This window comes from Dromaius novaehollandiae, chromosome 17, assembly GCF_036370855.1.
Source record: "Dromaius novaehollandiae isolate bDroNov1 chromosome 17, bDroNov1.hap1, whole genome shotgun sequence".
NCBI classification, from domain to species: domain Eukaryota; kingdom Metazoa; phylum Chordata; class Aves; order Casuariiformes; family Dromaiidae; genus Dromaius; species Dromaius novaehollandiae.
In genome coordinates, this window is record NC_088114.1 from 13,272,897 (window position 1) to 13,294,966 (window position 22,070).

General features: G+C 51.7%; 3 protein-coding genes across 6 annotated transcripts in view; all 3 read left to right on the forward strand.

The window, feature by feature from the left end:
- PXN (paxillin) overlaps positions 1-14,568 on the forward strand; it is a 47,831-nt gene extending 33,263 nt beyond the window's left edge. For all 4 annotated transcript variants that reach the window (XM_064522278.1, XM_064522276.1, XM_026119047.2 and 1 more), the window contains 5 exons: positions 7,080-7,250; positions 7,595-7,768; positions 8,313-8,394; positions 8,751-8,899; positions 10,724-14,568. In XM_064522278.1, the coding sequence (XP_064378348.1) occupies positions 7,080-7,250; positions 7,595-7,768; positions 8,313-8,394; positions 8,751-8,899; positions 10,724-10,990 (843 nt within the window). In that variant the 3' untranslated portion in view covers positions 10,991-14,568. The remainder of the gene's footprint in view (positions 1-7,079; positions 7,251-7,594; positions 7,769-8,312; positions 8,395-8,750; positions 8,900-10,723) is intronic.
- Positions 14,569-14,964: 396 nt separating this feature from the next.
- RPLP0 (ribosomal protein lateral stalk subunit P0) lies at positions 14,965-18,719 on the forward strand. The gene is made up of 8 exons (XM_026119056.2): positions 14,965-15,103; positions 15,233-15,336; positions 15,770-15,945; positions 16,040-16,127; positions 16,406-16,552; positions 17,076-17,261; positions 17,754-17,894; positions 18,487-18,719. Exons 2-8 carry the CDS (start codon positions 15,283-15,285, stop codon positions 18,646-18,648), a joined length of 954 nt encoding a protein of 317 aa, XP_025974841.1. The 5' UTR covers positions 14,965-15,103; positions 15,233-15,282; the 3' UTR covers positions 18,649-18,719.
- Positions 18,720-19,204: 485 nt separating this feature from the next.
- Positions 19,205-22,070, forward strand: part of GCN1 (GCN1 activator of EIF2AK4) — a 44,523-nt gene continuing 41,657 nt past the window's right edge. Inside the window, exons 1-2 of the mRNA XM_064522279.1 lie at positions 19,205-19,261; positions 21,460-21,562. Coding sequence (XP_064378349.1) covers positions 19,244-19,261; positions 21,460-21,562 — 121 coding nt within the window. The 5' untranslated portion in view covers positions 19,205-19,243. The remainder of the gene's footprint in view (positions 19,262-21,459; positions 21,563-22,070) is intronic.

A 22,070-nucleotide genomic window follows, 5' to 3' on the forward strand; every position in this document is an offset into this window, starting at 1 on the left:
AAGAATCAGAGCAGGTCTTGGGAGCTGTTGGGTTTGGAAGTCCTTTGTGGATAGGTCGTTAAAACTGGGAGGGTTCAGCATTGGCTTTAGCTTGACCTGCTGTGTGAACTTGCCCAAGCTGCTGTTCTGACTTTCTTTTCAAGGAAAAGGAGTAATGCCGTTTTGTCTCCTAGAGTTCAGCCAGGAGCCACTGACAACGGGGAAAGGAGGACAAGTGATATTTTGTTTTTGAAAAACCCTATAAGTCAAGGAGAACTAAAAAATTGATATCAGTTACTGATCTTGTCAAAGTGTATTTTGGATCAAAATTAATACTGATTTTGTTACAACATAAACCTGGAGTCCTCAGCCTAAGGGGAAGAGGCTAATCTGTCCCATCTAAGCAAAGCTTACAAAGGCACAAGGTGACAGAGTCCTTGAGAGTCAGTGTGTGTCAGATCTGAGGTGAGACTAATGATTTGAGCAGAACAAAGCCCATGTTATCTGCTCCTGCTGTGACTGCCCCAAGCTTTGTTTTCATTGCTGTGAACTCCGCCAACAGGAGAGCTTTATTAGTGTATCAAGAACAAAATGTCAAGGTTTGTTCTGTTCATTGGTTTCTTTTTTTCAGCTTTGAAATGTAAAATGTGCATGTTTTCACTCAGAGTAAGTTGTTAATGTGACTTTTACTCACAGTCTAGACACACCTGGGTTTGTAGCTGGCTTCCCAGCAGCTCCTGCACACGCTCATCGCAGCTGCAGGTGGGCACGTGAGCTGTCACTTGGACAGAGGGCATGGGGAAAGGGTCCTGATGACTGTGTAACTCGGTCTTTCCTGATCTTATGCAAAGATCAGCACAGTGTCACGCTGGTTTTGCTCTTTCGTATCCCACTTTCCTTATTTACTCCTGGAAGTAAGGCTTTGGATCAACATGGCTCTTTTTTTGAAGGTCACAGTTGTTCTAAGACTGAATTCCTTTGGTTTTTTTTTTCCCCCCTTACCTCTGTCTTTATCTCTTTCTCTTCTTATTCTTTCTGTTTCCTCTCTGCAGACTAGTTCCACTATGTCTCTGATTTCTGAACCCTCCCTAGACCTGGTTCCCAGTTCAACAAATGCAGACTTCAACAACCCTCCTCACAGTTTGGCAGTGCTGTCCCAGTCTAAACCCCCGTCTGCAGGTCACAGTGGGGACTTGGCAGTGACAGCATCTGCCCCCTCCGCAGTCCTCCGCATTGAAGAAGGCAGTAGCAGCGTAGTTCTGCCTCCGCCAGGGCGTTCTGCCACTCCTCCACGTGTGCCCTCTCTGCTGCAAACAGGCCCTGTGCCGCCACCACGAATCTCTTCCAGTTCTGCGGTTCGTGGGGAGCAGATGACGTTTGCAAGCTCAGTTAGGCCGAGCAGAAAGCCTGACCTTTCGAGAAAGGCTTCTCAGGCTGTGCCGGCTTCCAGTGTGGAGCCTCTGTCTAGACCCACCGATGTGGAGGCCCAGGGCCTAGAATATGATTTGGTGATAGAGACTGAAAAGAAGGAGCAGAGAATAGAGCCCCAAACCCCAAGTGTCCCAGTTTCAAATGCTGGAATAAATGGTCAAGGGAAGGGAAAGATACCTAAGAAACTGGATCGACAGGGAGCATTCAGGGATAGTTCAGTCCTTTCTGAGCACGGAAGTGTGGAAGCAGCTTTAGATGAGCTGTGGGCCCTGCAGCTGTCCGAGCACGTGCCAGAGGTACATGCAAAGAATGACAGTGTCTTGAATCCTGTGCACGAGCCTTCTATTGTGGCCCTGGATCGGTGGGATGTTCTCCCAGACACTAAAAACCAGCTAGGCTTTGTAGCGCAGCAAGGACAAGAGCTAAAAGCTGAAGCACCACATGAAATCAAGGTAGATGTCTGTTCTGATCTGACCAAGAAGAGGCAGAGCAGAGAGAGAACTCCTAAGAAGGCAGGTACTAACACCAATAAAGCCAGAGACCAGGAAAATGAGCAAGTCAGAAGCCCTACAGTTGTTCCAGAGGCACCTGAGAATGTTTGGAAAGCCGAATGGGATCTGCTGTGCGTCTCCAAGCCACCAATTGAGAGGATTTCTGCATCAGGCCAGGCAGGCACAGAGTGAATGTAGGAGTAGGACGAGTCCTAGCTAGGACTGTCCTGGTAGTGCACTAACATTTCGTGTGTGGTGTGAGTGCACCCAGAGCTCACCCGCTCTTAACAGCATGCGGTTTTGAGCAATGTTACTGACAGCTGCATGTTGTGAAGGTCTGAAACCCTTTGCTTTATCTCGTGGTCTCTTCTGCATGTTGGCCAGCAGCACAGAACATGGCAGATCTTAAGGACTGTCCTGTGAAACGGACTTTTATTCCTTAACTGGGATAGGACAAATGCTCGATCCATAGATGCTCTGAAAAGTTAAAAGGCTGCTTCACACCTGGCTCGAGACGGCAGCTCCTCTGCTCCGCTTGCCTTTTTAGGTATCAGGGCGGGAGCTGTTACTGTTCCTTCCAGCACTAGCAGTCCTCTTTGTGCACCAGACATCTCCGACCAAGAATCTTATGCCTGTAAAGGGCAAATGCAGAGAGACTGCTGTGTGTCACTGTTATGCTGAGGTTTCTTTAATGCTCTGTGGAGTGGTCTTGCTGCACCTCATATCTTGGCTTCCCGCTGGTTACTTCCTTTTCTAGATAGTTATTTTTGGCTGCTGTGATTAGCCTTACGGGGTTTTTCCTTGCACTGAGTCAGTGTTCTGGGCTGTGCCAAGAGGAATTTTGGCATTGCGGAGTACATGTCATCACTCCTCCAGCTCACAGTTGTCACTAATGGTTTGAATTTGTGCTGTTGCATCTTGGGGCTTGCTCTTGCATTGCTCTTCTCTGCTGATATTATTACCTTTGTCATTTAGATTAAGTCTGTAATCAAGAGGACAAAAGAGACCGGGAATGTGCATCCAATGTATCGTGACCTCTCTCCAAGGCGTAAACTAGGTCCTGCCATATTTCACAAGACTGAGTCCCAGGATCGCTTGATTGAAGAGCTGCAGGACAGACTGGGCATCGCTAAACAGGAACAGGAAGAGTGGAAAAGCCAGGATGACTGGCTGACAGAGGGGGTCATTATCACTGCTAGACCCCAAAGGGAGGATCAGAATGGAGGACAGCAAGTAGAGAAGGTAGAGAGCAGGGACGTGGACTGGGAAATTCCAGCACATCCCTCTGTTCAGGTAGCATTGTGCGGGGGTGCAGATTAAGTTTCTGACTGTACTAAGCAATGTGAAGTGAAGATGTAATCCTTTCTACTCACCCTTGTCTGATCTGAAAGGGAGCCAGCTCTCAGGTCCTGAGTTCTTAATGTTCAGGAATTGGAGTGATGTCAGAGGATGGTGGTGACAGTATCTGTTTGGGCAATCTGCTGCTATTGCATATCAAACGTCCACATGGGATTTATTTTAAAACCATACTGGGATGCCTGTCAGTAGAGGCATGCTTTGTTTTCCCCAGTACTGTGGCTGTGCATGAAGTTTTGGGTATAAGATGATGTTCTTCCTTAAGCCACATGGAGACACAAGTTTTCTAGTTGTCTTCTCTGTGAGGTTGCTTTCTTGTTGCTTTTTCCTTCTCAGATAAAGATGCTGAATAACAACCAGCGGCCTCTTTTTACCCACTTCTGCTTGGTTGTGGCAGTGAGGTTGGCCTGCTTTCCTAGTTGTGCTCTGATGTGAAATGAAGGAGATTCAGAAAAGGAAGTGGGGAGAGCACTAGGCAGCAAAGATTGTGTCATTGCCTGTTCCGGGTTGCCAGCCTTCCTGCTGCAGGAAGTGTGTGTTGGTTCCTCTTTGGATCTGTTCACCTTTCTTCTTCCTCCGTGTCTTTCTAGGTGGTCTTTCTGCCAGAATCCCCACTCCCCCCGAGGAGGACGATCTCTGTTTCAGCCTCTCCCCCGCTCCAGCCTTCTAAAGAAGCTGCAAAGACAGCGCCTGCTATTGCTGCTCCCTCTTGTGTCCTTGGCCCTGCACCTTTCCTTCCACTCCCACCTCAGCCTTCCCATGTGCCATCTACCTCAGCTCCTAGTCCCGTCTCCTCTTCTTTCGGCTTGGCTCCTCAGCCTCTGTTCCCGTGGGAAACTTCTGATGATGATTATCATGAGCTTTCTGTTGTGGGCACCCCTCCTTCTGAAGATCCTAGGCACTCCTGTTCTCCCCAGACCTGGATCCCTAACGCCAGGACAGTCGTTTCTGTTGGCTGTCAGACCGAAGATGACCTGTTCTTCCCACAGGTGCAGGCAGGCTTCCTTCTCTTCTCCTTGTTCAGTAGTGTGTCTTTCAGTCTAACCACTGCTCCCAACTTGATAGCTCAGTAGATGTAATTTTGGGTAAAGGCTGGTACTGAATTGCCTGATGGAAGAGGGAAGCCATTGACAATACCCGATCAATCCCAGCTGTCCCTGTTTAGCACTAAAAAGTACATGTCATTGCAATAATCTGCTGTTGTGTGTGGTTCCTGTCTGTCCTGCTGAGCACTTTGTGCAGCAGGGACTATGTAGACTCTATTTCTCCCTGAGCCAAAGGGATTAGCTCTAACGCACAGTCCTCAACTCTCCCTACCAGAATCTCAGGGTGGGGGGGGGGGGGAAGGAGGTAAGCATGGAGAAAAAGATGGCAAACGTCTCAAAAGTTGGAAGGCCAAATCGGCAGTCCTTCCTCTGTTTGACCATTTAGACAGGTGTCCACAACGTGAGTGGATTTTGGAGGAGCTGCACAGTATTATTTGTACAGGCAGGTCTCGACAGAGGGAAGGAAACGCCTCTGCATCTTGAACTGTTGTTCTTTGCAGGTGACCTCTGCTCCTCCCCTTGTCCGCAGTGCCGCTCAGCGGGCCTCTCATGCACCCCTGGGTCCCCTTACCCCTGAGAAGGCAGGACCTCCTTTCTTTTTCCTCTCAGCATGGTGTGCTCTTCTGGGGGTTGACTGAGACAGATGCTGCTGGGAGCTGCTCCTGGAGCTCCCAGCGTGGTGAATGTAGATGGCGTCTTGCAGTGCATGGTTTGCTGCTCACAAAGCCCGTAGCTGAATTGGAGTGATGGCAGATCTCGTGAGTGAGGGTGGGGATTTTAAGGGCCTTTGCATGGTGAGTCTATGTGGATGCTGTGCTGGTTGTTCCCTGTGAATGGCAGACGTTGTGTGCAGGAGATGGAAACAACCTCTTTCAGATGGGGACTCATCTGTGAGCTCTTGAAAAGGCTGGACCACCAGGCCAGGGTAGAAGTTAGTGTGTCCAGAGATGGATGTGCCTGCACTGAGGCTAGCTGTGGCTCGCGGGAACGTGTGGTCCCACAGGCAAGGGTGAAAAAATGCTCTCTTGCTATATGTTGAATTCATCCCATCTACTCTCTCTCCAAATAGCAGTTATCGTTTGTCTCTGCTGTGTCTGCCTGCCCTGCCTGGTGGCACAAGCCCCTGGTAAAATGAGAGCAGATAGGATTCTCCTGACACAGTCCAGCCCTTTTCCTCCTGCAGGAAGCCCTGGCTTTGTGCTGGCTCTGGCCTGGCTTTGTATATAGAGAGCGCCTTGTTGAATCTCTGCCGTGAGCAGCGTCCCGGCAGTGGTACACTTTGGAGACCTTTGCTGTAGCCACGTGGTAGCGAATACCACTGCCCAGCGGAGGGTTTGTTTTAGGTGGGGGACACGGGGGTGCGAGGGGGCTGTTCTGAGCTGCTGGACTAGGAGAGGCAGCTAGTTGTGGAGATGGCTGGGAGCAGTGAGGAGGGGAGGAAGGGTGCCTTTGGCTTCCCTGGCAGTTGTGCTGCATGCAAGCAAGACTCATGAGGGGCTAAAACTACGTATATCATGAGAATTTTATTACAAACAAGCAAAAACAAGCATTTAACATTGAGTAAACTAGTCAGCTCCAAGCATTACTAGCTGCGGGATGGGGAATAGAGCTGCTTCTGTGCCTGGAAGGGCAGAATCTGCCACGGCTCCAAAGAACCTCAGCATGTTCCTTGTCCCCTGGCTGTGATGGCAGCAGGCTGGTGGGCGATTTTATGTCTGTTTTAACTCCTCCTCTTAGTAAGAGAAACCCATGTGCTCCAGACCCGTATCTCAGGGAGGGACTTCTTTGGATTTCTCTAAACCTGACAGTAGCTATTGTAGTGCAGAATTAGCTAAAATAATCTGCATTTTACTACTGCAGTTTGCCTGGGTAATGAAGGAGCGTTTAGTGTTCAAAGAACATACACTTTCTTCCTGAGTTATGAACCTTAGTAAAACATTTCCCTCCTCCCTCCTCTGAGAAGCCTTTCCAAGCTGTGTGTACTGTGATGGTGTGATTTCCAGAAATGGTCTCTGAGAGAAGTGTCTTAATCCCCTTCCTCCCACCCCCGTGCGTTTCCAGAGGTCACGCAGTAAACACGGCAGTGTTTCCACTGGCATCCCATTGCTGGGGCTCTGCTGTGGACGTGCTGCCCTGTCCGTAGGTAAATACAGGATGAGAGGCAACTTTAAAGGAATTGTTTCTTGGTGCTTCCAGTGCCTCAGATGGGGCAGAAGAGACTTGGCAAGATGATGTGCAAAAGCAGTGCAGGGGGAGGGAGGGGAAAGGGAAAGATATTCTAGCTGAAGGGCAGAGGGGGTGAGGAAGAAGAGGGGGATCTCTATCAGGGAGGAGAGAGTGTCAGCTGAGAGAGAGCAACAACTGCGTAGGAATAGAGAGAGGTCAAGGGGAAGGGGCCTGCTGGGTGGCATCTCTGCTTTGTCAGCTGGCCAGGAGCTGATGAGGTAAAGGGAGAATTTTGGCAGAGGCTTAGAGAGCACCGTACTGACTGCTTGGGATCTGCTGGTAATTTCTGCCACATGAGCAGTGAAGGAAAGGTGACTCCTCAGTTCACAGCTCCGTTGTTACATGTCCCGGGGTCTGTGCATGTCGCCTACTTGGGCAGAATACGTGTGTGTGTTTGATCCTGGCTCTTGGTGCCTTCTGCAGACAGCAAAGCCATCTCCTAGCAATCTCCTGCCCGTCTGTGCAGAGGAGCCTCTGGCAGCGATAGCAGGCGTTTCCCTTGGAAGCACAGCAGCACTTGCCTTACAGTCTTCGTTTCTCTTCCCTGCAGTTCATGGCACAGGGGAAAGCAGGAAGCAGCTCCCCTCCATCCACAGCCCCCAAACCTGGCAGCCAGCTGGACACCATGCTGGGAAGTCTCCAGTCTGACCTGAACAAATTGGGTGTAGCTACAGTTGCCAAAGGCGTCTGTGGAGCCTGCAAGAAGCCTATTGCTGGGCAGGTGAGTCGAAGGCGCTGTCTCATTGCTGACTCTTGGGCTGCAGCTGGGAGTAGTGGGGAGGGCTGTTTCGTGAGGCTGAAGGGACTGGAGATGCTGGAGAAACTGAAGTACTCTATTTATCCACTGGCTAGGTACGCTGTAAGCTCCTCCAGTGACCTCTACCCTGCCCTTGAGGGACTGCCCTCTCCTGAGATGATAGGTAATTCAGTTTTCATGCTACCCCAGTCCAGGGCTCACTTGAGTAGTAGAACTTGCCATTCTTGCTGTCCTCCAGCTGGTATCTTGTCGTGTGATGTAGGGGAGAAGGAAATAGAGTTGTCCTTCATGATTTGTCTTCCCAACAGGTAGTTACAGCCATGGGGAAGACCTGGCACCCTGAGCACTTCGTCTGCACCCACTGCCAGGAGGAGATTGGGTCACGGAACTTCTTTGAGCGGGATGGTCAACCCTACTGTGAGAAGGACTATCACAACCTCTTCTCCCCTCGCTGCTACTACTGCAATGGGCCGATCCTTGATGTGAGTTCCTGGGGGGCTTAGGGCTGGCAGGGTGCTGCTGGCCTTGGTGTTTAAAAACCTCTGCTTCACCCGTGTGTCCCAGATAAAAAGTTTTGTTTGGGGATTTCTATTTTTCCTTTGTGCTGGCTCTGAAAGGGAGACAACTTGAGCCAGCCTGGTCCTGTCGGTCATCTTACCTTCCCTAAAGCTGTGATCCTGCAGACCACCACACTGAGTAATGATTCTCCAGCTTTTCTCTGTTGGTAGTCTGTGCTAACAGGCACCAGTAGTAATTTTGAGAGCTGGATGGGGCCCTGTATAAGGGAGGGAGCAGTGTGTAAGATCCTTTTAGGGTTTAAAAAAAAGAAAGAGAAAAAAAGTGTGTGGTGGGGAGAGCTTGAACCAGCCAGAGGCAGGAGGTAATTTACTCAGCTCTTTAAGGACGCTCTATTTTAATGCATGCTGTTGTCAGCACCAGTGTAATATGTTCCCCACCCCCCGCCTCTTAGCTCTATGCTGAAGCCATAATTTACATGACGTGCCCTTTGTGTCATCTTCTGAACAGAAAGTGGTGACGGCTTTGGACAGGACATGGCACCCTGAACACTTCTTCTGTGCCCAGTGTGGAGCTTTCTTTGGACCTGAAGGTATGGCTGCTTTATGCAAGGGGGAAAATATCTGCTGCCTTGAACTGCAGATGCGTGTGTAAGGCAGAGCTGCTGCTAGGGGAGAGTCTGAGAGATGATAGGGGAACTGTTGAAGATGGAAGTGCCAAGGGAAATAGCTGTCCTTGGGGGAAGGATGGTAGCCATCATCTCCTTTCCTCCCTGAATAGGAAGGAGCAGGAAGGGCAGCAGAGTGAGGGACAGCTGCCTGCTGTGTGTATGTGCATGGGCAGGGGGAAGGATGATCGTAGCTGCTCTGGTTACCCCACAGAGCTTGGCTGCCCATCACTAAAGATCAGGAGCTAATGCTCTTTGGCTCTCTTCTTTTCCTCCGGCAGGATTTCATGAGAAGGATGGCAAGGCCTATTGCCGCAAGGACTACTTTGACATGTTTGCTCCCAAGTGTGGAGGCTGTGCCCGGGCTATCCTGGAAAACTACATCTCTGCCTTGAACACCCTGTGGCACCCCGAATGCTTTGTCTGTCGGGTAAGAGCCCCAAGGTCCTTTGCTGCTGTACAACCCCTGTCATTTCTGCCCTGCAGGCATCTGGTCTCTTATCAGGAGAAGGCGCCTGTGGGGTAGTGAAGGGCAGCCATCCCCACAAGATAAAAACATGTCAGCAACCAAACACCTTCTTGTTCCTCTGCCTGTTTACATTAAACTTTCTAGTTGCTTTGCTCTTTTTGTTCTCAGCTGCAATTATGGGCTTCTGCAGCAGCTCACAGATAAACAGAGACATTTTCTGTGACCTTTAGATAATTATAAGCTAAGCTTCTCTCTAAGCACTTGCCTTAGCAATCAGATTTTGAGGATCTTCCTCCAATGTTCAGTCTGACAATGTAAACTAATAAGACTGACCTCGCTCAGACAAACATGCAAGTCAGTGAAATAGTGGCAGGCTCCATACAACAGGCATAATAAACAGGAATACTGCAGATTAAATGCTTGGCACTCTTTCAGAGAGCCTTGCTGATATTAACTCTTACAGGCCCCAAGAGAAGAGCAAGGATCAGCCAGTATTTCCTAGAGCAGGAAGAGACAGAGACCAGGGTCAGCAGCAGAACTGTGAGCTCCTGGTTGCCGGTGCGGTGCTCAGAGCACCACTCCGCTCTCTGCGGTGCAGCCAGTGGGCTGTCATGGAGCTGTTGGGACTGACTGTGGCTCCGGCAGTGGTGTGTGGAGAATGGGGGCAGAAGACTGCAGTCCTGACTGTGGGGCTGGAGAGGGCTGCACCTGCTTGGAGCTGGGTTCAGACTTCTCTCAAGCAGCCCTGCTTTCCTTCCCTCGTGCCACCGCACTGCATGTATTAGTGGGGCCAGCACTGACGTCTTCCAGGACACAAGGCAGGATTCTCTTCCTGTTTTTGCTAAAGCAGAGCTGACTTCAGCTCTCCTGCTGTTTGAAGGAGGAGACTGTTTATTGAACTAATCGTCAATGTCAGTGTTAGAAAAGTCATGGACTCACTGCAGACAAACTGCATTAATCCCTGTTCAGCTATTCATGGCTACACACGCTCTCTGCTGGATGTGTCAGGTCCAGCCGTGTGCACCTCCTCCCTGGGGAGGAGGGTGGTCTGGGGCTGAGCAAAACCAGGACTCTGGAAATCTGGCTTCTCCTCTGGGCTTTGCTGCTGGTGAGCTGAGTGAGCCCAGCAGGGTCCTTGACTCTTCCCCACGCCCTGTTGCCTCAGTCCCCGCCCCGTACAAGGAGGAGAGTCTCCCCGGTCCTGCGGGGAACGTGAGTGGATGCTTCAAGGGCAGGTTTGGAAGTGCTGCATGTTCAGCAGCTTGATGCTGGGGTGAGGAAGGAGCATTGGACACTAATAAGCACACGTGTCCTCTTCTCTTCATCCATTCAAAATTATTAGCACTGTAAAGCAAGCAGGGGTTTCTCCCAGTGGTGATGTGGCCTCTGCGTGTGCCTGGTAGAGATGTTTCAGGATAGAAGATCCTGTGCAAAGGGTACATGCAGTGTTTCCTGTCTCAAGGGAAGGTGTCTTCTCCTTCCTGCTAATGGGACACATATGTGGTAGCTCATTTGTTTTATTTTCCATGTGTTAGTGAAGCCAACTGGGGGGGAAGGGACATGTTTATTTCCCTTGCTATGTCTGTCCCTCTCTCAGCCTTGGAAACTCTCTTCTTGGTGGACAGAGGTTGGCTCTTTGGACAACAAGGGTGTGTGCTGGGAAGTGGCAGTTCGCCCAGTCCAGAGCACTATTAGATTGGGCCACAGGGCAGAGGAGGCTTGTGGAGCTGCCCAGGTCCCCGGCTTGTTACACAGTCTGTTCTCTTCTGCTTTTTCCTCCTGCAGGAATGTTTCACACCATTCATTAACGGCAGCTTCTTCGAGCATGACGGGCAGCCCTACTGCGAGGTGCATTACCACGAGCGTCGCGGCTCGCTGTGCTCCGGTTGCCAGAAGCCTATCACAGGACGCTGCATCACTGCGATGGGCAAGAAATTTCACCCCGAACACTTTGTCTGTGCCTTCTGCCTCAAGCAGCTCAACAAAGGAACCTTCAAAGAACAAAACGACAAGCCCTACTGTCAGAACTGCTTTCTCAAGCTCTTCTGTTAGAGGCATCATAGAGGGGAGCTAAGCATCTTTCTGCCACCCCCTTGGCAGTTCTGTCTCTTTGAACATTACTGTGATTTAGAAACCTTACCAGGCAGGGGAGAAGGGGAGGGGGTGGGGTGGGAGTGCTTGCTGCTGCTATGGAGAGGCAGTAGATCCAGAGATGAGATGGACCATTAAACTGGAAATGCCCTTGCTGTATCTCAGCAGAGAGAGGCTGAGTCCCCTCATTACAGTGCGTGTGTGTGTGTCTGCGTGTGTGACTGACAGCCGAGCTCGGCCCCGGGGCTCGGCAGGGAGGTTTCACCCAGCCCCCTCCTGGCAGGAGGAATCTGTGCCAGTGCTTTTCAGCCTGTGTCAGTTCTCCAAGCAAATCGTGACACTTGCAGACAACACAGCCCTCCGCTTTGACACCTCTCTCTGAGGCATTTGAGTGCATTCATGCAGTCCGAGCAATAGCGCAGCGAGGGCACCCTGTAATCTTGGCGCCACCCTGGCTCTGCTCGCCAGAGCCAAGTGGCACGTGTGATTTACTGAGATGAGAGCGTCAGCACAGGCAGCCAAGACCCGGCAAGGGTCTCTCCAGTTCCATTACACTGTAAGGAGTTGATACCACTTACTTTTTCTTAAGAGGAATTGATGCATTACTGTGTGGGTTTTTTTTTTTTTCCTGGTTTGTAATCCCCTGCCCGTTCTCAGCACGCTGGAGCAAGAGGTGGGGAAGAAGCCCCCGATCGCCCCTCAGCACTGATGTGCGCTCCCGCGGGTGGGATCCTGTGCAGGGCTCCTCTGTCAGCACCCAGGCCTGCTCAGGGCCTCTGCTCCCCTTGCTGGCTGCCTCCAGGAGAGAGGAAGAGGCTGGCATCCTCCCTTCTTTAAAAGCAGGTGCAGAGAGGTTAGGGCACAGCCTTTCCCATCCATCCCTGCCATGAGCAAATGTGACGTGTGGGTATCTGGCCTGAAAATCTCCCACCTACCAGGGCCTGAAAACAGTCACAGGAGCGGGGAGAAGTGGAGGGGTTTAGGAAGCCAGGAAAAAAAAGCTCCAGATGATATCTTTTCTTCTTCCTCTCTTTGCTAATGAGACCTGTCAGCCTTTGGTATTTCCCTTTTCTGTGCTCTTGTTAAACATGTTCTACTGAGAGACACTAGAGCAATAACCTTTTATATTGACTGTTACTGGTATAACAAGTCCCTTGGGTCAAGTGTGTGACACACTTGTGGTTTTGCTATCAAAGTGAATACTGTATCCTCTCTTTGATAAGAACTGTAGATTTCTACACTGATTTTGATTTCATATCTAATTTACTTTTAATCCTCTTATACAGAAATGGGTTTTGAAGTGATTTTAAGAAAGCAACTTTTATATCTCGAGCTGCGCTGTTCTAGGCAGCGTGCCAGTTGTGCTGGTTTACTGCATCTGTAACCTCAACGCTTTGTTAAACCTAACTAACATTGAGTATTTTCCTTTTATTGCGGGTTGGGAGGGGCTGGAATCTATGGGGAAGGGAATGTGACTTGTATTTTTTTTTTTTCCTAGCACAGGCAGGTGAACTGTGAATAGCTTTTTTTTAATTTTTTTTTTCTTTTCTTCCCCCCTCCCCTTCCTCCTCTGGGTCACCTAAAAGTGTGTTTTTTGGTTTTTATTGTAACCTGTAAACTGCTGTATTTGAATCACCTGCCTTTCTCCCAAAGCCTAGCTTCCAGGATGTTATAGTGAGTCTTAATATGATGCTGCAGGGGGCAAGAGCTCAGAGCTTCACCCTCAGTTTCTCTTCTTCAGCCATCTGAAATCAGAGCAGGGCTAATTGGGGAAGGGTTCCTTTTCTCCTGTGGAATAATGGTCTTGTGACTAAAGAAAAGGAGGAAAAGTTGGGAGATACAGACTCTGTTCCTGACTAGCTGTGTAGCTTTGGGCCAGTTATTAAACCTCGCTGTGCCTCAGTTTCCCCATCTGTAAAATGGGGGCATTTTTGCCTGGATTCATGAAGTTATAGTGAGGCTTAGTTCATGTTTGCTGAAGCACTTTTAGATCTCTGGCTGGAGGGTGCCTTCTATAGAAGGTTGAATATTATGTTGAAATACTCTACAGTGTTCTGTGGTAACAGCCAAAGCAGCCCAGGGAGCAGTGTTTGGGATTATACTCCAGAATACTACAGCAATATTACTATTGGAATGGGTAATGTCAGGGCATACGGTTTTACCTTGGTAGATACGTTGGGGATCTGGCGTGACCGTGTCAGAAACAAGCCAGGCTTTTTAGGCTGGGATTCCCCAGTTACTGTTCCATGTAATCTTGGCTTGGTGCTTCACTACCCTGCTTAAATCATTGCAACTACTTTTCATTAGATTGCCGTACAAATGAGCCTCAGTTTGTAGCTGTTAAAGCAAAGGGACCTGTGGAAGCACTAGAACTAAAGCTACGTCAGCTGGGCTGAGTGCGGCTTTTGGACAGCCCAAGAGGCAAGAAAACTTACAAATTTGTCATTTTATTTTTGAAATCAATTTTACTTAAAATGAGTATTTCTAATCTATGTGTGGTTATCTTGCTGAAAAGATCAACTTGTTCTGGCCCCAAGAGGACAAGAAGCCTTCGTGCAGGACGGGGAGTGAGAAGGTTGGAGTGCCGTTTCTGGCACTAGCACTCGTTGTGCGACACCTACCAAACTGTGTAATCATGTGCCTCAGTTTCCCTGAGTCTGGGGATCCTTTAACCTACCTCACTGCTTGTTGAGGCTTACTTCACTGAAATTTCTGGAGTGCGGGGAAAACCTTGGATGCAAGGTGCCACAGAAGTGTGGTGGTGGTACTGTAGGCCAGTACCAATAAGGGGAACTCTTCTATCATTAATGCTAAGCGGAGATCATTAAACAAGTTATCTCCTGAGCAAAATGTTGAGTTTTTCCTGGATTCATCTGGTTTGTGACATGCTGGGATGCTGCACAGATGCCGCTCAGCCAAATAATTACTTTTGTGGTGCCTGCTGCCAATGTGGATGTCAAAAATGCCTATGATTTAACTTCAGTTTTAGACTAGAAGGGCCAAGGTGCTGCACAGAGCAAAGGGGGAGGGTGATGTGTTGTGGTAGCCCAGGTGCGAGGGGGTTTGCGCCAGTGCGTGGTGCTGCGGGAAGGACCTGTGAGACGGGCTAACACTGCTGCAGGTCCTCAGGTATGTCCGGAGGAGAGAGTGGTGGTACCTGCCCTCGGGAGGTGGCCACACGTTGCTGGTCCCCAGCCCCTTGTTTGAGCTGAGGGGCCGTGTGCGGAGGCAGAGGTGAGGTAGCTGAGCTTGGCCATGTCACTGTTTCCTCGCAGGGTTTTGCCCGTAAAGGCCTTAGCGCTCCCTTTACAGCGCTCTCCAGGCTCGTGGGCTCTTGCCCTGCGCCGAGAGCCGTCAGCGCAGAAAGGTCCCTTTCCAAGCACATCCTCGCTGGGCTGGGGGGGGGGGGGATTCTCCTCTGGGTCGACAGTTAATTTGATACCTTCCTTTTTTTTTTTCCCCCTTGTAAACTTCTAACTCTGCTTTGTCCATTTAAAATTCTTGCAGTTACGCTAATAAAATTTTTACCATTACTCTGACACGTGCGTTCCCCTCGTTTCTAGTCCCTCAGCTCCAGCAAGGGCACAGTGGCCGCGTGCGCCTTCCCTTTGCGGGAGCCGGGAACGACTGTGGCTGAGGGGGGAGGAGCCCCGTGCCCTGGGACGTGGGCTGTGTAACGGGGGCGGTGCAAGAGAGCCGCCGGGAGCCCGGGGCCGGCCCTAGGGTCGCCCGCTCCGCCCCAGCGCCGGCCCCGCACTGAGGCGTTTTCCTCCTGCTAACGGTTGCAACGGTCGTAACGGTCGCCCGCCCCGCCCCGCCCCCCGCGGTCCTCCGGCCGCCAGGCGACGCCAACGGCTGTCCCCGCCGCCGCGCGGCCCTCGCGCCACCCGCGCCTTCCGCCGCCGGGCCGCTGAGCGGCAAGCGCCCTGCCCAATGAGAACGGCGGCCTTCCCTGATTGACAGCCAATGGGCTGAGCGGGATCGGCCCGCGGCTGGCTGCTATTGGCCGCGGGCCGCGGTATAAAAGGAGGCAGGCCCCCCTCCCGGCCTTTCTTTCCCGGAGCCCTCGTGGAGGTGGGTGCGCGGTGTGGCGGCTCCGCGGGGCCGGGCCGGGCCGCGCTGGGCTGGGCTGGGGCTCGGGGGCGCGGGGCCCGGCCGCGGGCAGGGTGCGGGGCCCGTCTGAGCCGCGCCTCTCCCTGGCAGGTCACAGCTCGTCTTTAAACCCGCCGGGCGATCCTTGGAGCACCGCCGCGATGCCCAGGGAAGACAGGGCTACGTGGAAGTCCAACTATTTCATGAAAATCATCGTAAGTGTCGGTGCGGCCTCGCAAGCCCCGGGGCCCTGCCGCCGCGCCGGGCTGGGAGGCGCTGCTCGGGGTCCGTGGGGATGGGGCTGTCCTGCCTCTGCGGGGTGTGTGTGTGTGTCTTATTTAAAAGGCATTGGGTGTTATATGTTACCTGTTTAAGGAATGATTTCTGGTAGCGTGATTTGGGCAGTCTCCATCAGGCTGTTTTCAAGCTTTGCAGGAAAATTTTTGCTGTGGCACTTACAGAGGTAATTTGCCTAGAGAACTGCTTAGGTTGGTAAGAGGGATGTGCACCTTGTAGCTGCAGCTCAGTGTCTCTTTGGGCTGAGCACTCTCAAACTGCTGGTTGTTCTGTGAAGATTCACCTTGAGGTTTTAATGCTGCTCTGTATCTTGAGTTTCTTTGTATGGTTACCATGTTTCTTTTTCTGTAGCAACTCCTGGATGATTACCCAAAATGTTTCATCGTGGGAGCAGACAATGTAGGATCCAAGCAGATGCAGCAAATCCGTATGTCCCTGCGTGGGAAAGCGGTTGTGCTGATGGGGAAGAATACCATGATGCGCAAAGCTATTCGTGGTCATCTGGAGAATAACCCGGCCTTAGAAAAGTGGGTAATGCTGCCTGAATGTGCTCCTGGGGCCTCCTTTTGGAAGGAGACATTGTCTGAGGGGTGGGACTGAAGGGTGTCATCTTTCCTTCAGGCTGCTGCCTCACATCCGTGGGAATGTGGGCTTTGTCTTCACCAAGGAGGATCTGACTGAGATCAGGGATATGCTGCTGGCCAACAAGGTAACGGAGATTAGTTCTCGCTGTGCTTCAGGGCTAGGAAATACCGAGTAAAAATAAACCTTCTTGGGGGATACTTCATTATTATGAGTCCTCAAGGATTGGGAACTGGGCCCCTGCAGCCTTAGCTCAGCTCCTCAGGTTCCCCCTCCGTTTCACTTTTGGGTGTCTGGTTGATGTCCATCTTGGAGGACCGCTACAGGGAGGAATGGATGCCCATCCCGTGGGCTCTGAGAGGTGAGTGGTCTTCTAGCTTCTCTTCTTGTTTCCCCTTCCTCCAGGTGCCAGCAGCTGCTCGTGCTGGTGCTATTGCTCCTTGCGATGTGACTGTGCCAGCCCAGAACACTGGTCTCGGACCTGAGAAGACCTCCTTCTTCCAGGCCTTGGGCATCACCACGAAAATTTCCAGGGGAACCATTGAAATTCTGGTTAGTGAGCTAGTGAGCAGCACACTGCTGTTGCCTGAAGCCCTTCCTGCAGTGAAGGGCCCTGACGGCGGCACTCAGTGGAATCGCCTTACCTTGAACGCTAATATGGAGGGACAGGAGGTGTAAAGATCAAAGCTCCCGTTAGTGCTGAAATGCTGTATTAGCAGCCTGACTGCTTCGCTTTGGGAGCTTCTGAAGGTGGATGTCTGGCTGGGGTCAGGTGTGCGGCGGGGGGGGATTTAAGTTCCTCTCTCAGGTCTCCACCGCACGGTTAAGCTCTGCCGAAGGAACTCATAGACAAACCAGCCTCTCGGTAATGCATTAAGAGTTACTGCTTCTCTCCGAGCCGAGATGCACCTGCTGCACAGTGTAGGGCTTTTCCAAATTGTGCGGGTGAACTCTGAGCCCGTTTTCGTTCCTTCAGTTCCGTCCCTTGCCATTAGGAATGTGCACCTGAGCCCTGTCGTGCTGGTGTGCCTGAATTTCTTGGCGCATGGTCACTCTTATTCCCTTTATTCCTTAGAGTGATGTGCAGCTAATCAAGACCGGAGACAAAGTGGGAGCCAGCGAAGCCACCCTGCTGAACATGCTGAACATCTCCCCGTTCTCCTTCGGGTTGGTGATCCAGCAGGTCTTCGACAACGGCAGCATTTACAATCCCGAGGTGCTGGACATCACTGAGGAGACCTTGCACAAGCGCTTCCTGGAGGTAAGGGCCACAGCCCGTATCCGTTGCATTCCACCCCTTTTACGTAACTGCTGGGGAGAAAAGGGACAGTTAGGGCAGCCAGCGCTGCCCTAGAGTGAAGTGTCGCCTCCTGTATTTCTGCTCCGGTTCTGCAGAGCCAGGAGCTCTCCCTAATGCCCGGGAGAAACAGTCTTTCAGGGAACACCTTCTCTAGGCTCTTTTGTCTGAACCTGGAGAAGACATACTTTGCTTTTTGTTAAACTGAGGTGCATGGGATTGATGCATGCATAAAGGCAGTAAAACGTATATGGAATCTGGAAACTGCTTTGTCGAGTGCTTGGAGTCGCACAAATCCTGATGTCTTGTGTTTAAGTTTACTGGAGCCATGTTGCTTGTATGCGTTACACGCTGGCCCTCACTACACTTGTGCTGTAGGGATGTGCTGTCATCTGTAACAGTTTGTAGTGCAGGTTATTTGTCAGCGCATGGAAACATGAGGCTCTCTTCCCGCAGGGTGTCCGTAACGTTGCCAGCGTCTGCCTGCAAATTGGGTACCCCACCATTGCGTCTGTGCCCCACTCCATCATCAACGGGTACAAGCGGGTCCTGGCCGTGGCTGTGGAGACCGACTACACCTTCCCGCTGGCTGAAAAGGTAACGGCTGGGTCTGATCTGCTGGTCAAAAGGTTATTAAAAATGCTGTGAGGCTCTTTGACGAAACCACCTTGAATGCCACCTGGTTTGAAAGGACTTGGACCTGTCTCTGAACGTGGGTCTGCTGTGATGTGGAGAGGCAGGCCTGCGTGCTAGGGCTGTCCTGAGAAGGGCGCTTTCTTCAGATGGTTTTGTTTTAATGGCAAGAGTCCGCTTGCTGTGGAAAGCCAAAATGAAATACCTGTTTTGTCAAGGTGCCGGAGTTCCTGCTTCCCTGGGCTGTTAAACAGACTGAGCACAGCTGAACTGCTGTAAGGGTGAGGGGAGGCCGGGGAAGAGTAGCTCTCCCGGCTGCTTCACCCCGCCGGCAGCAGGCAGGGGTCCGGGTCTGGTCTGGGCTCTGAGAGGGCTTTCCTCCACCCTTGTCTCTTCCTTCTGTTTTGACTCTGCTTGTTGCTGGTTCTTCATACATGGCAGTGATAAGCGCCTTCCCTTTGGCTGCTGGAAGTTGTGAGTGTTGCCTTTTGGCTGCAGAGGTTCAGTCCCTCTAAACGTTTCCTCTGAGTTTACATCTGCTTTTTTGCTTTTGCAGGTGAAGGCCTTCCTGGCAGACCCCTCTGCTTTCGTGGCTGCTGTCCCCGTGGCAGCTGAAACGGCCGCGCCTGCTGCCGTCGCCGCGGCTCCGGCTAAAGAGGCGGCGAAGGAGGAGTCGGAGGAGTCAGATGAGGACATGGGATTTGGTCTCTTTGACTAACAGCAGCCACAGTCTGTCCCTTCATGTCAGAGTTGGTCTAATTGGAGAAATAAAAAGCTGTTTTACACCTTCATGTGTGCCAGCGTTGATGGTATAGCCTTCAGGTCATCGGGCGCTTGGGAAAAGTGTAGTCCGAGCCCTGATTTCACACGGGGCTCTGCAAGCAGTGCTCTAAGGAAACGGCGCTTTTAAGGGATGTGCTCTCAGGTCTGAATAGACACTGACAGTACAAGGGAGAGGTAACGGTGACAAAACCAATGCATCAGATTTGTCACATGTCAGGCGAGGTGGGCCGTGAGGGGCCGGATGAGGACTGAGGCATCGTCTTCACTTGCAGACGTTTGTCTTTGCCGCTAAGGCAGGGGCTATCGGCGGCGGGGGGCGGCGTTCCCCCTCGCTGAAAGCGCCTTAAACAAAAATAAACACAAATGAAAAACCCACCAGAAAGAAGGTGGAGGAGAAGGTGCGAGCTTTCGTGCGGGCCGCCCGGGGGCCGCGGCCGCAGCCCGTCCCCGCAGCGCCCGGCGCCGCCCCCCGGCCAGCTCAGCGCGGCCGCACCGGAAGCCGCTACCGCTTCCGGGTCGCAGCCGGCGCCATGGCGGCCGACACGCAGGTGAGTGCGGGCAGGGCCCGCGGCGGCGGCCCGGCCGCGGGGGGGCCGCTCCCTCCCCTGCCGCCCGGCCCCGGGGCCGAGCCCGCGGCCCGCGACGGGCAGCGGACGGGGCGCAGGGCCCGGCTGGGGGCGGCGCGTTGCGGCCCGCCCCGGCCAGGGGGTCTGGCGGGGGGGCGGCGGGGCCGGTGAGGGCAGGGCCGGGCGGCGGTGCCTGGCGGGGGGAGCCGGGCCCGGCCGACCCGGGCGGTGAGTTTCTAATAAAGCCCCGGGAAAAGCCGCGGCCGCCCCGGGCGCGGTGCGGCCCCGCCGGCCAGGCCCCCGCCGGCCAGGCCCCCGCGGCCGCTCCCGGGCCTCGCCTGCCCCGCGCGCCCGTCGCGCCCCGTCCTGCCCCGCGCCTCGCGCTTAACCGCTCCCGGGGCGAAGCCGGGTGCTGGCGGGGGTCGGGTCTGGCCGCGCGGCCGCTTGGTTTGTTGCGTCTGTCCGTGTTAGCGTCGCTCTGCACCGCCGGTGCACACGGTGCATGCGTGCGCCTCGGGCGGGAGCGGGCGAAGGATGCCCGTCCCGTGGGGCGGCTGGGGAGCGGTGGGTTTCACCAGCCACGCGAGCTCGTGGGCTGCTTGGGAAGTACTGTAGCGTTACGCTTGATTTATGTTTCTGATTTCCAGACTGAGGATAATTTTAACAATTTTCACAGTCTGCTCGTCAGCCTGCTTGCGATTAATTGCATGAGTAAGTGCAGCTTGATTTGAATTTGCATACGATGAACTCATGTAATGGAAAGGCTTAAAAGAAGAGCAGATTTTTTTACGGCTTCTTGTTTTGTCAGTTCAGATGGCAGCGACGGCCGTCCTTGGCGAATCGTCCTTTCGGTTACTATTCGGTTAATATTAATACTGCTCGGAGGTGTAGCCTTGCTCTTGGGCCGTTCTTAAAGAGAGCCCAGGGCGTGAGGTGGTTGGGTGAGAGAAATTTGGGCATCCTCTAGATCCTGAGCAGCTGTTCTGAAGGATTGCCCTTCCCGTGTGTCGGCAGAAAAGTTTTACTGAAAACACTTGTTGAGGTGAACGGAGGCAGTTTCCATTTTTCCAGTCTGCCAGGTTTCCTACATTTGCACAAAGAAGCTGTTGTGGCAAAGCCGGTAAAGCTTTCACCGTAAGAGGGAGGAAATCGTTTTTTTCCTGGAGACTCGCTGTTTTGGCTTAGGTAAAGGCAGAGAATACATTAGCGTAGTGCGTATCGAGCCCTGTCGTTAGCCTGCATGAAGTTTGCCTTGTATGTTTTATGGGAGTTGAAAGTTCATTAACATGTTTTCAGTAGTTAAAGGAGCAGGTCACTGAGAATTTAAACTTCTTTCCGGTCTTTCCGAAGAGTGCATCTCACCAGCTTGCTGCCACCTGAGAGCTGGAACTATTCACAGGAGTTAAACAAACTTAGTGAGCGGTCTCAGTCCCCGACTGCTGATAGATTCAGGCCTACAGGAAACAGGCAGTGGGGGAGGCACGATAAGAAACACACGCGATTTTGTGGTATGGATTTTGTTTGTTTTCTTTCCGTAATCTTGGGTGCTGTTGATAGCACTGGAAGTGAGGCGTGACTTCCAGTAATCCGGCGAGTCCAACTCGTAAAATCCCCGAGGTGTGCGTTGAGTCTGGAAAAGAGCAAAGGCAGACTCTGTGCTTTCCTGCTGCTCCTAGATGTGAGTGTGAAACCACAAATTAAGTTTTCAGGAAGTGCAAGTAAACTCTGTGGTGGATCACCTGCAGCTGGAAGTGCTGTTTAAGGGGGTGAGTGGGTTTTAGGCAATAACATACCACTTAAAAGTACATACGTGCTTTTGAAGTCTCTGTTTTTTTGGCTTTTAAAGGTCCCATAATCTAGGGCATTGATTTTGCTGGCAGGCTTTTCACTCTGTCCCCTTTTCAGAAGGGTAGGCGCATGTTACGGACAGCGAGTGCCATGAGACAGACACAGGGTAAAACAGAAAGCTGCCATCCTTCAGCTTAAAGTGGAGGTTTTTGAGTTACCTCCTGTATGATGTGCAGTGACCCTTTCTCTAGAAGATAAGAGCACGGATGATCACGTTTGGTCTGGAAGAGGCTGCCCAGGTGCATGCCTCGTTTGCCCTGGTTTTCTATTGTTTGGTAACGCCTAAGGCAGTCTGATGTTTTGTCCTCTGTGTGTGCAAATAATGGTTTTAGATCTCTGATACGCTGAAGCGGTTCGCAGTAAAAGTAACGACAGCCAGCGTGAAGGAGCGGAGAGAGATCCTCAGTGAGCTGGGAAAATGCATTGCTGGGAAAGGTAAAAGCATTTGGGCACTGTTTCTGTCACCGGGGTGGAGAATGTGCAAATGTTTTATTTAAAGGGTTGTATGAAACTCGTGGGGTGGCTTCTTGGAGCAGCAGGGTGGCAGCATTTGGAATATACATGTTTTCACAGCATTAACTTGAACCGTAGGTTTTTTATGTAATAGTGAACCCTCTCCAGTTATTAGCTTTTGTGCTTTTTCGAGTATGTGGTTGTAACATCATGCATATATCATTTGCTTGTTTATCTCCGGACTCTTAGCTTGGATTTGTGATGGTTCATGGATAGTTTATACATTTAGCTAAAGCAGACAAATGGAAGATTTTAGATAGTATTAATAAAATGGTTGAAATAAAGTTTTAAAAGATTTGTTTGATTTCTCTCATTTTCTGAAAATGACTTTAATAGCAAAATTGGGACGCACATTGTTCCATTTCTACAAATAAGTATCAAATGTATACAAAGAGAGAGCTCTGAATAAGACCCTGACAGTTTTGCAAAC

Bases quoted from the DNA above. Each gene is read 5' to 3' on its own strand.
- RPLP0 (XM_026119056.2), top strand. From the start codon at position 15,283: ATGCCCAGGGAAGACAGGGCTACGTGGAAGTCCAACTATTTCATGAAA. The intron at 16,553-17,075 runs GTTAGTGAGCTA...TTTATTCCTTAG, and splicing joins GGGGAACCATTGAAATTCTG to AGTGATGTGCAGCTAATCAA. The intron at 17,895-18,486 runs GTAACGGCTGGG...TTGCTTTTGCAG, and splicing joins CCTTCCCGCTGGCTGAAAAG to GTGAAGGCCTTCCTGGCAGA.